At 34.0% G+C, this 16,066-nt stretch overlaps 1 protein-coding gene and 1 pseudogene across 2 annotated transcripts; both read right to left on the bottom strand.

Moving 5' to 3' along the window:
- Window positions 1–1,142: 1,142 nt before the first annotated feature.
- On the bottom strand, window positions 1,143–6,645 carry LOC145821320 (histone acetyltransferase type B catalytic subunit-like; annotated as a pseudogene). Its single transcript, XR_014363325.1, has 8 exons — window positions 6,635–6,645; window positions 6,496–6,592; window positions 5,071–5,191; window positions 4,904–4,980; window positions 4,680–4,779; window positions 3,137–3,218; window positions 2,890–3,050; window positions 1,143–2,407 (listed from the first exon to the last, which is right to left on the bottom strand). The product of XR_014363325.1 is annotated as a histone acetyltransferase type B catalytic subunit-like (transcript).
- Window positions 6,550–15,658, bottom strand: LOC114296943 (mitogen-activated protein kinase kinase kinase NPK1-like). The gene is made up of 16 exons (XM_082917826.1): window positions 15,168–15,658; window positions 15,042–15,083; window positions 12,302–12,367; window positions 12,071–12,181; window positions 10,386–10,466; window positions 10,182–10,259; window positions 9,974–10,056; window positions 9,638–9,719; window positions 9,408–9,508; window positions 9,214–9,253; window positions 8,950–9,009; window positions 7,874–8,116; window positions 7,652–7,729; window positions 7,347–7,558; window positions 7,049–7,228; window positions 6,550–6,947 (listed from the first exon to the last, which is right to left on the bottom strand). The coding sequence occupies exons 1-16, from the start codon at window positions 15,513–15,515 to the stop codon at window positions 6,872–6,874; spliced, it is 1,881 nt and encodes a 626-aa protein (XP_082773952.1). The 5' UTR covers window positions 15,516–15,658; the 3' UTR covers window positions 6,550–6,871.
- Window positions 15,659–16,066: the final 408 nt, after the last annotated feature.

The raw sequence follows: 16,066 nt of genomic DNA, 5'->3' as shown, positions 1-16,066 counted from the left end.
CATCAATATTTAACAAATTAACAGAATCAAATAATTGCACATAAAGATTTCACAAAATGAAAAACAGAAGAGAGATAAAATGTAATGCCCAACCTAATGTTTAACATGAATATTTTTCTAGAATTAGAGATCACTGCTTATAGTTGTTGGATCAATAATGTTAACAGATGAACAATACATTTAAATATGCATAGTTTATCGTCGTTGATATTTTATGATTTTAGAAGTCATTCTTGGGATTGAAGAAGTTTGCTTAAAAACACTCCTTGATGCTATTTACTGCATTCTGGAATTGTCATCATTATTTGAACCAGCAAATCTATTATAGATGCACAACATTGTTTATTCAAACCTAATTAATTACATGATATATAAAATAGATAAAGTACTTAATGTAGAAGGGCATTGGGTCTAGTGGCATGATTCTTGCTTAGGGTGCAAGAGGTCCCAAGTTCAATTCTTGGAATGCCCCTTTTTTGATTAAGTTTTTTTCTTTTTCTTTCTTTTTTGGTTGGTCCTTGTCAGTGAAAGTGAAAGATCTATAAAAACTGCAAAATGATCTTCTTTTTTTAGCAAGAGGATTGAGAAAGGGAAGAAAAGGACACCCAAAAAAAAAATTGGATTGTCTAAACAATCTCTTTAGTTGCTGCCCAACATAGAGCAAAATTGCATGTTTCTATCATCAAGATACCAGGAATCAAGAAATGCAAGGGTGCTCTGCTCATAACCAATAGACATTACAGATGCAAGCAGAGTTGTGAATGTGTTACCATAGATATAGGTGTGTTATGAAATCAACCAGTTGAATGTAAAATAAAATAAATAAATAAATTGAAAAGGCTATCAAATTTTGAAACTCAAAATCAAAATATGAGATAGTTATACTGGGATAATTTGGAAATAAGTGTAATAGTTCACACTAATAGAGTTGTATGTATATAATAATAATATTAATAATAGTATAGATAACGAGAAACCCTTGATCCCACATTTGGTGAGACCTAGGATAAAACTCCAAATATAACCATCCATTAACCTTATATATAGAGAGGTAGGAATTCAAATTTAAGAGCTCTGATTGTTTACTTGGGGACTTACCCTTTCAAGCTAGCCCTCAGGGAAGCAAGCTCTCCAACATTGGGACCGGGACTAAAGTAACATCTAACCTTATTGGATTGGCACAATTCAACTATACAGAATAAATTAAACAATCAAGTGTCTATTTCTATTTAGTTGTAGCTCCATAGAATACATACATATGGAAATACAGTTCTACTGTCTCGATAAAACAACAACACACAACTAGCAAGACATCAACAAATCAAACAAAAAAAATGCTCAATTCTTATATGACATATGATCACAATCAATTACAACCAAGGAGGTGAAAACAAGCAAGCATGTGAGAGCAATGCTATATATATATATAGAGAGAGAGAGAGGGAGATGTGAGAATTGGAAGGTGAAGCGATAACAATTAAGAATTGAATAGTTCAACTTGAACTTGTAGCAAATGAGGAAGGATTGATTCAAACCAAAGCTTGATTCCAGAATCAGGCTACCTGGTGGAAAAATCAATAGATTGATGAAAAAGTGATCGAATTACAGTGAGTTTAGATGAAGTTGAATACGAATTACAGTGAGTTCAGTGAGTTCAAGTGATCGAAGTAGAGAGATGAAAAAGTTGAAATACGAATGAATGATTCGAAGAGACTCATTGAGAGAGAGAGAGAGAGAGAGAGCGAGAGAGTGAGAGAGTTTATACCGTTGGAGATCTCTTCTTCAAATGACCATGGTGATCTATAGAGCGAAATCGAGAAAGGGAAATCAGATTCTCTTACTCAGACACGATCGAGCGAAATCAGATTTGGGGGAAATTAGAGTTTAAAAAAAAAGGAAAATATAAATTGGGCATAGTGGATTCGCAAGTTTCTGCTTAGGTTGGGGTTCATAAGTTTTAGCTTCGGCTAATCTGCCGTTGCAAATAATTTTTTTTGCAACGGTCAAATAATTAGACGCAAAAAGTTATTTTTCTAGTAGTGCAAATGACATTTCTTGATCATAATCTATTGGAAATTCAATCACCCGCTTCTCTACAGCCCCCAAGTCCTTCCTTATGACCTCAGCTCTAACACAATCTGAAATGAAATTGTCGATTTGCTTAAGTTTGGCTTGTCTTTGAGAGATTTTCTTGATTCACACGTAAAATTGTGGAATTGAGGGCTTTCTGGATTCGGTTAAAAACAAGTAGGCGTCCCACATCAATACACGTTCGCACGTGTTGTAAGGAATCCAAAGGCTCTTCAATTGTCAAGTCATAAACATTTTCACAAACTGCAACATTATTAAGCACCTCTAGAAGATGACGGCCGTAACCTTTGCGCTGGTAAGGAGGCAATACAAATATCTGCCCACAATAGAAATAGAAATCTCATCAAATGCTAGAAATAACCGCATCTTTTTTTTTGGAATGAGCTAAAAAAAACTACAATTTTTTTGAAATTTTTTAAAAAATTTTCTCAATTTTTTTTACTTTTCAAATCTGTCTAGTCTAGAATGATTTAAAAGGTCAAAATAATAAATAAATAAAAAAAAGAGGTTAACTAAAGTAAAAAAAAGTCAACTTCTTTCAAATAAATTTTTATTTTTAATTTTTTACTTTTCAAGTCTGTCTAATTCAGTAGAACCTAAAGTGTAAGGCTTCTTGAAACGTTTTACTATAAAATTCACTAAAGACGAAAAAAAGCCAACAAAAAAGTTTCTAAAAAAGCAATTCTCAAACTCCACTGACATACAAAATCAAAGATATCAAACACGCATCTTAGAACCACCAAATCCAGGTTCTGTTTAATTCAAGCTAACAAGTTATTAATGTAAAAAAGTGTAAACCTGACTAAGCCGCAAGCGCAAACTGTCGGGGTAATGGTAAAAACGATAAATCGCTGCAAAACCAAGCAATCTAAGTTGATTGCCGCCCTGCAGATCAATTTTCTTCTGAACTATGAGAAGAATCTCGCATCTTGGATCAATAATGTCAATAGGATTGCTACCTGATTCAATGATATGAATGGTTAAAAATTGCAGCTCAGTTTTATTACAAGGAATGTGATAAGAAAGCATAGAGGCGAAAAATTACCATGTACAAGGATAAGAACAAGAGGTACCAATCGACTGTAGAGGTGCCCAACAGGCATGGTTCCCACCACAACTCGAATAACCTGGTCCAATTGGAAAGAAACCATAATTATGACAATCAAAAGAAAATAAGAACTGTCATTATCAACAAAAAAAATTCAAGCGTAATGGCTACACTATGTTCTAAAATGCAACTATGACGGAGGGAATTTGTTTCTCTTTTTTTTACTTATTTATTATTTTTGCGGGTGGGGGTGAGAAGATGCAAATGGATTTATTGAGTATGTTCTCATCCTTAATCTTCCCAAGAACGAACGAGGGAACAAGTCTACTAGCAAGGAGTCTTTGAAAGGCAAGACATTTTCGAAAGTCTACAACTCAACAAGCCTTGGTCCTGCTTACTTGGGGCCAGCTACATGGATCAATTTCCTGCCATTGGCTCCATTCACAATCACATTCTTAGTCAAGTTCACGATAGTCATGTCATTTCTTATCACTTCAACCCAAGTTCTCCCGCGTCTTCCTACATTTCTTTTGTCACCCTCTATGTGCATCAAATCAATACTCCTTACATGAGCATTAATTGGTCTATGATGCATAAGATCATAAAATCTCCAATGATTTACCTCATTTTATCTTCAATTAGTGCCGCTTTTAACTTCTTTATATTGAATTCATTTATTATTATTAATTTTCTTTTTCGTAAGTTAAATTTCATTTCATAAAACAGATAGATACAACCCTTACAGGGGCATCCTCCAGTCAAACTAGTTACAACAAAGATCAACAGCCTAGTAACTTTCAACAGAACAGATATTTTCACAAACTACACACATAAAAGAACTATCAACTAGCTATCGAGTATTTAGCTATTCCTTCATCTCATCCAATACTGACCCCTGTTGGGGAAATCCCCTAGAAGAACATAACTTGTTATTTGTATGACTATTTTATATTCTCCCATGAATATAATCTTGCTCTTATGTCATTGATCACTTTATTTAGAACTGAATTTGCATCTATCCTTCTGTGAGGAAAAGTTCTGTAGTTCTTCTCCATCTACACAAGATAGATAGTAGTAGCCATTGCCAATTTGTGTACTGAATGGCCAAAAGACTTTCCACCTATATTGTGAACTACCCAATCAATCTCAGCTACAAAGGACATAGGGTTTCTTTCTACTCACATGCTTACTCAACAAAATCTATTTCCAAACATAGTGGGAAAAGCAGCATTTAAAAAACAAATGATTATGTGATTCCATCTCCACATTACAAAGCACACAAGATATATCATCTACCACACCCCAATCCTTGATCCTATCCTTAGTAGATAACATGCCAAGAAAGCTTAACCATTGTATGAAAGACCATCTATCTCAATAGTCTCATTTCAGTTAGTCGTTTTACAAACATTCCTTTTATTAACTACCCAACATTCAATATCATTAATCATAGCAAGTCTTTATAGCAAATCCATGAAATGCAAAACAAAGAAAGCACTCTATTCACTAACAATAATATAGCAAAGGCGTTAAAGAGCACCTCAAAATCAGAACAATCTGTCTTCAAATAACTATTAGAATCACTGTTGTGCGCATTGGTGGTGTTTTGCTGCAATATCTCCCCTTTCGAGACAATAGATCTGTGACAAAGAACAAAAATCACAATGTCAAATTTAACAATAATCTAGCAACCAAGATAACACAATTTCAGAAGACAAAATGAGAAAGCATCAAATGTAAAGGTAAGTCATTGACGAAACATACTTAACATAATCACACTCGGTTGAAAATGTTTGAAGGAAATCCTCCTTTTTCTCAACAATATTCTCAACAAAAATATTCTGTAAGGAATGACTTAAAGATCAGAATTCAATGAGTAAATGGATATTGGATGTCAAGGGAATAGGTTAAGATGGGTGGTCCATGATTACCTGGAGAGCAGATTTCAGATCTGTAATCCCCCTTGCCTCCATAAATACTTACATCAGATGTGCTCTGAAATGTAATCTCAGCATATTCATGAAAAGATATGCTGCTGACCCAGATGGTGATCTGCATGATTTGTGATAAAATATAAATTACAAATAAATAAATTAACACTTGCAAGCTAGAAAAGAACAGTTCCAAATAAACAAGTTGGGCACATTTGGTATTGTTTTCATTTTATATTCTAGAAAATAGAAAAAATGGAAACTGACACAAAAAAACTTGTTTGCAGACTATTTTTGAAAAAAATTCTGCACACACCCCTTTTTTAGGAATTACTTTTACATTGCTTTGTAAATCTTTGAAAACAAATTCAGACAAAAATGAAAACCATATAAAAATCATAGGTGCTTTCAATGTTTTTCATTATTTCTATTTTCACCAAAACCAAAAACATCAAAAATGAAAGCAATCCCAAATATGGCCTTAATGTTTAATGTATTTTCATGCAAGAGATTGTGCATGATCTGGGTTGTGCAGGAGGACAGTATATTATTATATGTTATGAACAAAAAGAGCTTTTTTTGGCTTGATAAAAAGCATGCATATCCATGAATATAACTTTCATAGCCTCCACACTGAGGACATGAATGCACAATGCCAAAACAAGAGCAAGCAATTACTGAAAAGGAGATAGAAACGAAAACGGAAGTTCGATAATCACCAAATAAAATTTGCACACAGACGCCATAATGGGAAGATACAGTTTCAAGAGCATCAAATTATCAACAGTGGAGTCTTAACCAAATTTTCCAATTTAGCAAAAAGGTGTATTACCTTCAACCCTTGGTTACCGTAAATAATTACTACAATGCTCATCTAGAACTGCTCACCAACTCAGCATTGGCTCAACAAGCCTGGCAAACACTATAGAACCAAGCTCGTTGTTGCAACAAGCACAAATTGAAGCCAGAGGTCCAGCTTAACTTCTTAAGTAAAAATTGAAGTTCATGATTTTGGAAAAAAATAAAAATCAATCCATACACGACTAATCATTTGACCAAGCAATATTCCTCGCAGATGAAACTAAACCATAGATTAACAAATAAGGTTCGATTAAGGGTCCAAATATATTAACAAAATGAGTGGAGCCTATGCACTCTTAACGTTCAACCTCCAGCTGTGCATCACTAACCCAAATGAACCAAATTGGAACTTGCAACTCCAGTCAAAAGCCCCAAGTTCAATGAACCTGAGCTGAAATCAACTCACTAATTGTCCCATTTCAGATTAAAAATTTGTTCCCACAAAAAATAAACAAGTAAATAAATAGAATAAAACATTTTATAAAACATGTAAGCATATATGATTGTGGTACTATATATATCAGCTACAATCAGAGCCCCATGTTCAACGAGCAAACGCAATACCTCTTCCCAGGAACCATATGCAGTTGAAACGGAGTTCTCTAGGCCACAGACTTCTTGTTGCTTGTGTTCTGCAATTTGTAACAGGAGTCCCAACAACCTTACACACAAGAATTCCACTTAATCAAAAGAGGTCCAAAACCTTTGAAACATTGTTCTACATGTCTTGTTAAGGTATACAATGGCATGATGCAAGATTGTCCTATGTGCAGTTTCACAACAGAACTTAATTTGAGATTTTCAATGATTTGATCTCACAGGACCTAGAATGCAACAAGCTAGACCTAGAGTAGACTATCGCTGATCCTGAAGACTAGCAAGCAAATCACAATAAACACAACAGCTTGCTTTTATAATCTTTTGAATATAAGGTAAATTTTCACTTGCCTCGTTTCCTTTCAAGCTCTTCATAAAGCTCTTCTTTCCATATTCTTTTTCTCTCACAGAAGCTTGTGCTGCCAGTAAAACATTTTTCATTCTCAGTTTACAGAAAGAAAACATGGTCCACCAAAAGAAAATACAAACTAAAGCAAGCATCAAACATCTACTCACAAACCTTGGATTAATCAGCTCCTGATCATCACGAACAATCTCTTTCCATTCACTAGGCTTAGGTGGCTGTACTTGCGACAGAGTTTGAACACTTTCAGTGCCAATATTTGATACACATTGGGAATAAGTTCCGAAGCTAGCAGTACAGGCAACGTTAACAGCTGCAGAATCACCCCACTCCAACCTTCAACCGAACCCGACGCCAAAATGCCTCCCAACCCAACCAAATGCCTTTCCAAACACCCCGACCATGTGTCAGCCCCACCCTTCCCAAACACCACCCCCCTCTACCCAAACCATACTTCGCCACAAGCACTTCATCATCATCATCCTCAGCTACTAAGGGCCCATATGGAAATGTGAAATCATTGTTACCCTTACCCGATGCTCGAGTGATGTCAGCAGACTTGTTAACTGTTTGACCAGAAAATAAGTTCACTCTACTTTCTAACTCTGGAGTGTCATCAGACTTGCATGGCCAATTATCGTCAGGCTCAGACATAGGATTAAAACTCTATATTAACAAAAACAACAAACCATTGGTTGTTAGGGGTTACCATGCTGACAAATATTATATTTGTTAGAGGGCATCAAAGAAATATGTTACCTCATTAAAATCATCAGAAAGTAAAGCAGAATCAAACTTTGCTGATACTCCAATCACAAAATCATCTTCATCATCTATCTGACACATGTCAACATCACAATGGCCTGATCCCAAATAATCCACCTCAAGTCCCTACAACAAACCGCCATGAACCGCCCTGGACAACAAACGACCCAAAGCCTCCATAACCAAAAATGAAAACTTAAGTGGAAGCGATAATACCTTCTCATCAAGGAATGCTCTAATTTTTGACTCAATAACTTCATTATCATCATCATCATCCTCAGCTACTGAGGGGCCACATGGAAATGTAAAATCATTGTTCCCCTTACCAGATGCTCGAGGGATGTCAGTAGCCTTGTTAACTGTTTGACCAGACAATAAGTTCACTTTACTTTCCAACTCTAGAGTGTCATCAGACTTGCATGGCCAATTATCGTTGGGCTCAGACATAGGATTAAAACTCTAGATTAACAAAAACAACAAACCATTGGTTGTTAGGGGTTACTATGCTGACAAATATTATATTTGTTGTAGGACATAAAAGTAATATGTTACCTTATTAAAATCATCATAAAGTAAAGCAGAATCAAACTTTCCTGATGCTCCAATCACAAACTCATCTTCATCATCTATCTGACACATGTCACCATCACAATTGCCTGATCCCCAATGTGGGACATTTCCTGGGAACTTCTCTGGAGTGTCATCAAACTTGCATGGCCAATTATCGTCCGGCTCAAACATAGGATTAAACCTCTAGATTAACAAAAAAAACAAACCATTGGTTGTTAGGGGTTACTATGCTGACAAATATTATATTTGTTGGAAAGCATAAAAGCAATATGTTACCTTATTAAAATCATCAGAAAGTAAAGTAAAATCAAACTTTCCTGATGCTCCAATCACAAGATCATCTTCATCATCTATCTGACACATGTCATCATCACAATTTCCTGATCCCCAATGTGGGACATTTTCTGGGAACTTCTCAGGATAAATAGTTGAGCACCTCACACTATTATGAACATCCTTCAATTGTGTGTAGGTTGCCCTGATAATAGGGTCCATGCTAAAAGAGAAATTCAACCTCAGAGTTATAATTAGAAATAACAAACAATAATATATCTTTAAAGCACCCAAGGTTATTTAACAAAAACCCTTACGAGTTCTTAAGCTCCATCTCAGGTGTTGCCATCTTTTTTCCAGAATTTTCCTGATGATTGTAAAATAAATAAGAATGGAAAAAGAAAAGCTGCATAATGCAAACAAAGAAGGCTTCATGCAGTTATACTGACCTTAACTGAAGCGCGTAACACAGGATAGGTTTCCTGATGCTCCCTAGTAACAAATGGATGCTGCATATGATAAGCCAAAAACATTTTTTAGAACAATTATTAAAAGAAGTGACAACTTTTATTATCTAACATTGTGTTTTCCATCAGAATCAAGGAATGTTCTGCTACAAGATAACCTTACATATATATATATATATATATATGAGTTAAGAGCTTAATTTATAAGGAATTGATAAGTTAAATTAGCCTACAGTATAATAGTACCTGCAGCAGATCTGATGCAGCAGGCCTTAAGTTTGGTTCCCTGCCATAGAAGGATAAGAGAATGAAACAAACTTAAAAATAAAGCATAAATTATCTTCTTATAAATTTGTATATCAGCCTAAAAAAAATAATTACCAATGGACACAAAGGGCAAGAGAAGCAAGAAACAAAAATAATAGGCATGTGAAACATACTTCTGCAAACATTTTAACAAAAAATCTGTTGCTTCAGCAGAGAGATGCTCAGGGATGGGTGGATGAGATTTAGTTGTCCCAATATGGAGAAGAGCAGCAACCTAAAAGAAACACCAATTAGTTAGTTCACAAACAATGAACTAACATCTTACCAAGTCCCAAAGTTGTAGTCAACAGAACAAATAAATACTTCAGTAGGAAAACAATGGAAGATGATGATTTCAAAATACCTCCTGATACTGCTGGCTCCAAGGAGGCTTTCCTGTAGCCATCTCAATAACCGTACATCCAACACTCCATATATCAGCAGAGCTGGAATGTTTGATATTAAACTAATGAGCTAAAACAAGCACAAAATAAGGAGTGCAACAAGCATGGTGTATATGTACGTGCTTAAGTGAAAATGTTGCAAGCATTTACTACACCAATGCGTAAGAGTAACTTTATCCACATTGAAGATGTAACTAAGGTGACATGGGTTGAGCTAGTAAGAAAACACATGGTCGCATTTGTCTTATCCATATCATAGATCAGCTATAAGCATGGAAATGTGTGATTGTACTCACAAGCTATGACCGGTTTGAAGGATAACTTCTGGAGCCATCCAATATGGAGTACCCTTCATTGACTTTGCACCAGTCATGGTAGCCTGTACTAGCAACATACATAACTCGGGTATAAAATAATTTGACATAATATTACCTTGGAAAGAAAACAAAATAAATAACTAGAAAAATTAAATAAAAAATGAAATAAAGGAAACATTGTTCACACCAGCTCAACAACTTTCTTTGATGCACCAAAGTCTGCAAGTTTTATGCACCCCTTATTATCAACAAGGATATTAGCTCCCTGACAAAAGCAAGCCCTTTATCATACATATATATATACATAGAGAGAGAGAGAGAGAGAGAGAGAGAGAGAGAGAGAGAGAAGTTTTATCCTTGTTAAGAATCATTTGCAAGAAGGTGAAGATACCTTAATGTCCCTGTGCATTATTCCATTCTTGTGAAGGTATTCCACTCCCAACAACAATTGTTTTGTGTACATTCTTATAACCTGCTCAGCATACAAATTCAGCGAGAATATCAAAAAAAAAAAAAAAAACAAGCAAATTACATAGTATAGAAGCAAGGTTTTCAAGTTCTGAGTGTAGCTTTTCATCTCATGTACATTCTCATAACCTACTTGGCAAACAGGTTCTAGGAGAAATTTCAAATGTGGTGATTACTAGATCTATGTCCTTAGTTTGGCGAGATATATTATCTTCTATTCTGTCAAATGTTGATCTGTACTTATTTTTTGTTGAAAATTTTAAAATTGTGATTGGTAATGGTGAAAGGACACACTTTTGGAGAGACAAATGGTTGGTGATTGGAAAGTTGGAGGATGTCTTCCCTAGGCTTTTTAACTAATTAGAGGCTAAGGATGGCTCCTTGAAGTCTTCTGTTCAAACCAGAGATGTGCAGCTGGAGGGTAGCAGTTCTCATTCAAAAGACCTTTACGAGCCTGGGAAGAGGAGGAGGTTAAAAGGCTTATTGAGGTATTGGAGGATGTTCCCAATCTAAGGATCAATATTGATGATCAAGCTTGGTGGAATGCAGAACCATCAGGCTCTTTTTCTGTTTCCTCTGCTAGAAGATGGTGTGAGTCTGCTCAAGGCCCATCTTTTAGGATTACTAAACTACTGTGGGGTAACGGTGCACCACCAAGAGTGAAATTTTTTGGTTGGTTGGTTGGCCTGGAAAGGTCGGGTGAAAACGGCTTTCTATCTTCAAAGAATTGCAGTTTTGGATCCCAATGTGAACAATTATTGTCTGTTTTGCAGGGAGAATGTGGAAACTGTCAATCACTTCCTGCTACATTGCCCTTTGGTATGGAGAATGTGGTCTAAATTATTGGATTGGTGGAACTTGTCTTGGGTAATTCCTGGGTCTATTGGAGATCTTTTGGAATGGTGGTTAGGTACAAGCTGTAGCAGGTTTGAAAGGAGGATATGGCATTCTATTCCTTTTGCTATCATGTGGTCTGTGTGGAAGCTCAAAAATGAATGTGTTCAATGCAATTCAACCAGATTTTACGGATTTTGGGGAGTTGCTGAAGGTTAGAATTGCTTTATGGTTGAAATATAACACATGGGATATATTTTTCTATTAATGATGTGGCGTTCAACCTTCAGCAAGTAAGATCTCGCTCAAGGTAACGGAACAGAATTAGAATTCTGGGCTAATTTTTGGTTGTGGAGATTGTTGTTTGTGGGATAGATGGCTGCTGTTTGGTAGTTTTAACAGGTGGGATCGGTTTGATTGTTTGTTACTCCTTTGTTTTGGGGTGATTTTTCTGTTTGTTGTTGGTTTCTCACCAACATTTTGGCTTGAGCTAGCACAAGATTGGGCATCCTTCTTGGTGTCAACTTAGTTGAGATCAGGTTGAGGTGCTATGATGCTATCAAGCTCTCGTCTTTTCTTTATTGATGGTCTTCATATGTAATGTTTTGATTTTATCAATAAAGTTTTCTTATTTTGTTGATTAAAAAAAATCCTAAAATGAAATTTTTTTAAGTCAATAAGCAGGCCTTGCCTCTCGACAGAGTGTTATTTGATATAAACTTCAATACTCAAAAACAAAAAATATATAATTTGAATAAGTGGTAATCAACTTACAGACTCGGGAAATGAACCAAATTTTCCCAGAAGTGAAGAGATAGATCCACCAGGGACAATTTCCAACAAAATATTCAACGATGCGTCCTCTCTAGTTGTTCCCAAGTATCTCTTCAAGAAAAAGAAAAGACGAGTAAAGTTAGAAAACCAACCAAAAATATAAAAATAGATAGACAAGACAATAAAAATGAACAACCATTGCTTCAGGAAGAATGCAAATCAAATACTTACAACAATGTTTGGATGTGAAAGATTCTCAAGAAGGTTCACTTCTTCTTCAAGCTCTCTAATGTGGGCCTAACAAAAATTAAAAAAGGTCAAATTCAAATAACATACTCTTGCCAATCAACTAAAGCAAAAATCTTTAAACATTAAAATAGAAAACTACCAATTTAGGAGTATTTTGGGAAGATGGTAAAAAGTTGGCTTTTGGTTTTTTACCAAGTATTTGGCTTTTTTAGAAAGTGATTTGAGAAGTTCGTAAAAAACTGCTTTTGACTTTTTCGGTTAATATTTGTTTATAATGTCACATCACAATCAAATGACCAAAATATCCCTACCCAATTTAGTAAATTTACATTTTCACCCATGTACAACCCTAGACAACATGAAGGGTATAATGGTAATTTCACATGCAACTTTTTTGGACTTCCCAAATGACTATTGTTAAAAAAGCCAATCTAGCCTTTTACCCCCAAGCTGCAAAAACGTAGCTTTTAATCTTGGTTCTCAAATGGGCACTTAGTACCACAAACGCAATCTATACTATATATATAAGCAAATGCAGTGTTATCTCAAAAAATTTCAAAAATTAATTCCTAAATTCTCATAATTTTAAAAAGAAAAAAAAAATACATGGAACCCCCCTCTAGCTCCCTTTTCACTTTTCAAATCTTCTCACTCCCTCTCCCTATATAAAAAAATAAAAGTAAAATAATAAAAAAAAATCACATAATATCTTTATTTCCCACAATTCAAATAAAAGAATAGAAATCCAATATAGTTATCCTTATCTCTCTTCTACAAAAATCTAAAAAAAAATAAAAACACATAAAAAAGCCAAGAGATAAAAAGAAGCAAATTAAAAAAAAAAGGATAAAAATCCTGCATAGTTATCCTTATTTCTTTTCTATAAAAAATCTAAAAAAACTTCTCTTATGTTCGTATTCCAATCTCCATAAATAGTTGTACTATTCTCACCAAAATGAAATTAAAGATGATGACGGAAAAAAAAAAAACTCACAACTCTTGATTGCATGCTCTCTTCTTTGTTACAACAACATGATTACTTCTCTACATCTTTCTAAATAAACACTCGCTCAAAACCTGTTTATCTACAATTTACTTATAAAGACATGGGTATATCACTACAATTCTAAAGGTTTTATTTTCATTTCCTTTTTTTTTTTTTATCGGACATTTTTCAATTGTGTGCTTCATATTTTTATTTTTATTTTTAATATTGAATCACTTTTTAAAAATTATTCAATCATTTCTCCATTTTCATAGTGTTTTTCCTTTTCAAATATTTTGGACAAACAAAAAAGTAATGGCACTGTTGTGACAGAGAGTAATGAATATCTTTTTGTAATCATCATCATAAGAAGCTAAAGTTGAGGGTATGGCACTATGGTGACTGAGAGTAATGAATATCTTTTTATAATCATCATCATAAGAAGCTAAAGTTGAGGGTAAGAAGAAGAAGGAGATGAAAAAACTAGGAGGACTTGAATTAATGTGCAAAATTGAATACAAACTTAATAATATTAAAAAAATAATATTTTATTTGTGTTTATCTTTAAATTTAAACATTTATTTGCTGGTTGTTAAACAAGTTGTGAGTTTTGTTCAATTATATGTATGCATTGGACTCTCCTAAAATCAATAAATTTTTGTTTATTTTTTTAAAAATTTAATCGATGAGTTTTGGAAGCATCAAAAATTCAAATTAATTTGTTAATTTTCTTAATTTGTAATTAATTAAAAAATCTATTATTTAGTTCATTTGCTCCTTTATCTATATGCCATGAATAATTTAAAAAATACATCTATTGGTTTGAAGTCACATTACACACTAAAAATAGATCTAATACCGGATTTATACTATTACTAGAAATAAACTTGGGCTTTTTTAAGTAATTCAAAAAATCTAATTGAATTATTTGTTACAATTTAATCATGACTTTTGGCCAAAATTTAAAATAATATTAAAATTATTAGCTTAAAAATATCTATTAACTACTTTACAATCCTATCTTGTTAGAAATTCCTTTAAAAATTAAAAATTACCAAACAACTTCATATCTCCATCAAAATATTTTGATTCTTTAGAATTCATATTATACTCATTGATGTTGATTATGCACAAATGAGTATTCTATATCCACCCAAATTGCTTGGAGCCAAAGAAACTATTCGAATAAAATCAGTTTGACTATTGAATTTTAGATTTGTACAAAAACAATTATCATAGAATTTCAAATTTATATATATAAAAAAATTAAATAGATTTGTGCATGAAATAAAAGCCTGTTTCGTTCACTTTTCCATTCTTTTTTTTATTATTATTATTTTTATTTTTACAAATTCTATCCAAACACAATTTCAGAGTTTCTTGAGTGATTGTACAGAGAAAATACATGTTGGTTCATAATATAATATAAAATAAAATAAAATAATCATGGGAGAAAATTGTCTAGTTGTATAAATATTATAAAAGTAACAAACACATTGTATTAAACCATTTATACATTGAATTCATATATTTTTCATAACTTCTTCTTCTTTTTTTTTCCTTCTTTTTTTTTCTTGGTAAAACAGTGAACTAATAGAATTAAGTAGTCAAGGTTCTGGGGCATAAAACCCCTCTAGCATCATCATACATCTGATTTAAAACAAAAGAAGGAGCAGAAATAAAGACATGAAATCTACTTAACTAACAAATAAAATTTTAATTTATGAAATACAAAACCTGTGTTTTCTCTTTTGCAGCACTGTTGCCTGCAATTGAAACCTGCATTGCATAGATATTAAAAAATTAGAAAGCAACAAAATCAAAACCAAACAGATTTCAAAAAAATAAAAATTAAAAATTAACCTGCTTGATGGCTAGAAGAGCTCCAGAATCGATATTGAGTCCCATATAAACCCTTCCAAATGCGCCGCAACCGATCAATTCACCTTTCCTCCACCGGATCGTCGGGGCGTCGTCTTTCTTGACTTTGATCGCAGTAGACTTGGCAATCGGTGCATCGTCTTTCTTGACTTTGATCGCATCAGACTTGGCAATCAGTGGAAGTGCAGGGACTGGAGGCTTCGAGAAGAGTCCGATTCCCGATTTGCGAATGATGGAGCCGATCTTCTCAACGAAACCTCCGAAGACACCTCCATCGTCGGAGGGCTTGAAAACCAGAGATCGGCAAACTGAGCCGATGAAATCTTGCATTGTATAGCGAGTAATGTAGGCTGGATCGAGAGAGATTGAAGAAGATTTAGTGTCGGACAGAGAAAATGTAGGGTTCGAATGTAACGCAGAGCGAGGGAACACTGACAGTGATGAGAGAGAGATAGCGAGGGAAAAGGCTTGGTTTTTCGTATTCTTTTGCACAAACATCCTCACAGTTCTATTAATTTATGGTAAATTACACTGACACCCTAAAATTTGATCTAATTGCATTTCACTCTCTGACATTTTAAAATTTTTGTCTCTACTTTCTAGCTAATAGTCTCATTACACATGGGTAGAGTTTCCCTCTTTCTCTACCTCTCTTAAGTGTGGTAATACAATTTTTTTTTTTTTTGAAATACTTTGATTTGTAATGATTTTTTTGTTATGTTGGAATGTCAAGTTAGTTAGTTATGATTATATTTTCTGTGATGCTCTCATTGATAGGTGCTTTTAAGTTGATATACGTATTCTTACTTAAAATTTGATGCTCAGTGTAATGTACTACTGCGGTGGTGAATGTAATGAACTTTTTGATAATTTTGACCAAT

This window comes from Camellia sinensis, chromosome 3 (assembly GCF_055761805.1).
Source record: "Camellia sinensis isolate YWXY chromosome 3, ASM5576180v1, whole genome shotgun sequence".
Taxonomy (NCBI): Eukaryota; Viridiplantae; Streptophyta; class Magnoliopsida; order Ericales; family Theaceae; genus Camellia; species Camellia sinensis.
The sequence above is the reverse complement of the archived record's forward strand: the minus strand, read 5'-3'. Positions and strand labels throughout refer to the sequence as shown.

Excerpts from the sequence above, each read along its gene's own strand:
- LOC114296943 (XM_082917826.1), bottom strand. The coding sequence starts at position 15,515 with ATGCAAGATTTCATCGGCTCAGTTTGCCGATCTCTGGTTTTCAAGCCC. Across the intron at positions 12,368-15,041 it reads CTGCAAAAGAGAAAACACAG|GCCCACATTAGAGAGCTTGA; the intron begins GTTTTGTATTTC and ends AATTTTTGTTAG. Across the intron at positions 9,509-9,637 it reads GGAGCCAGCAGTATCAGGAG|GTTGCTGCTCTTCTCCATAT; the intron begins GTATTTTGAAAT and ends TGTTTCTTTTAG.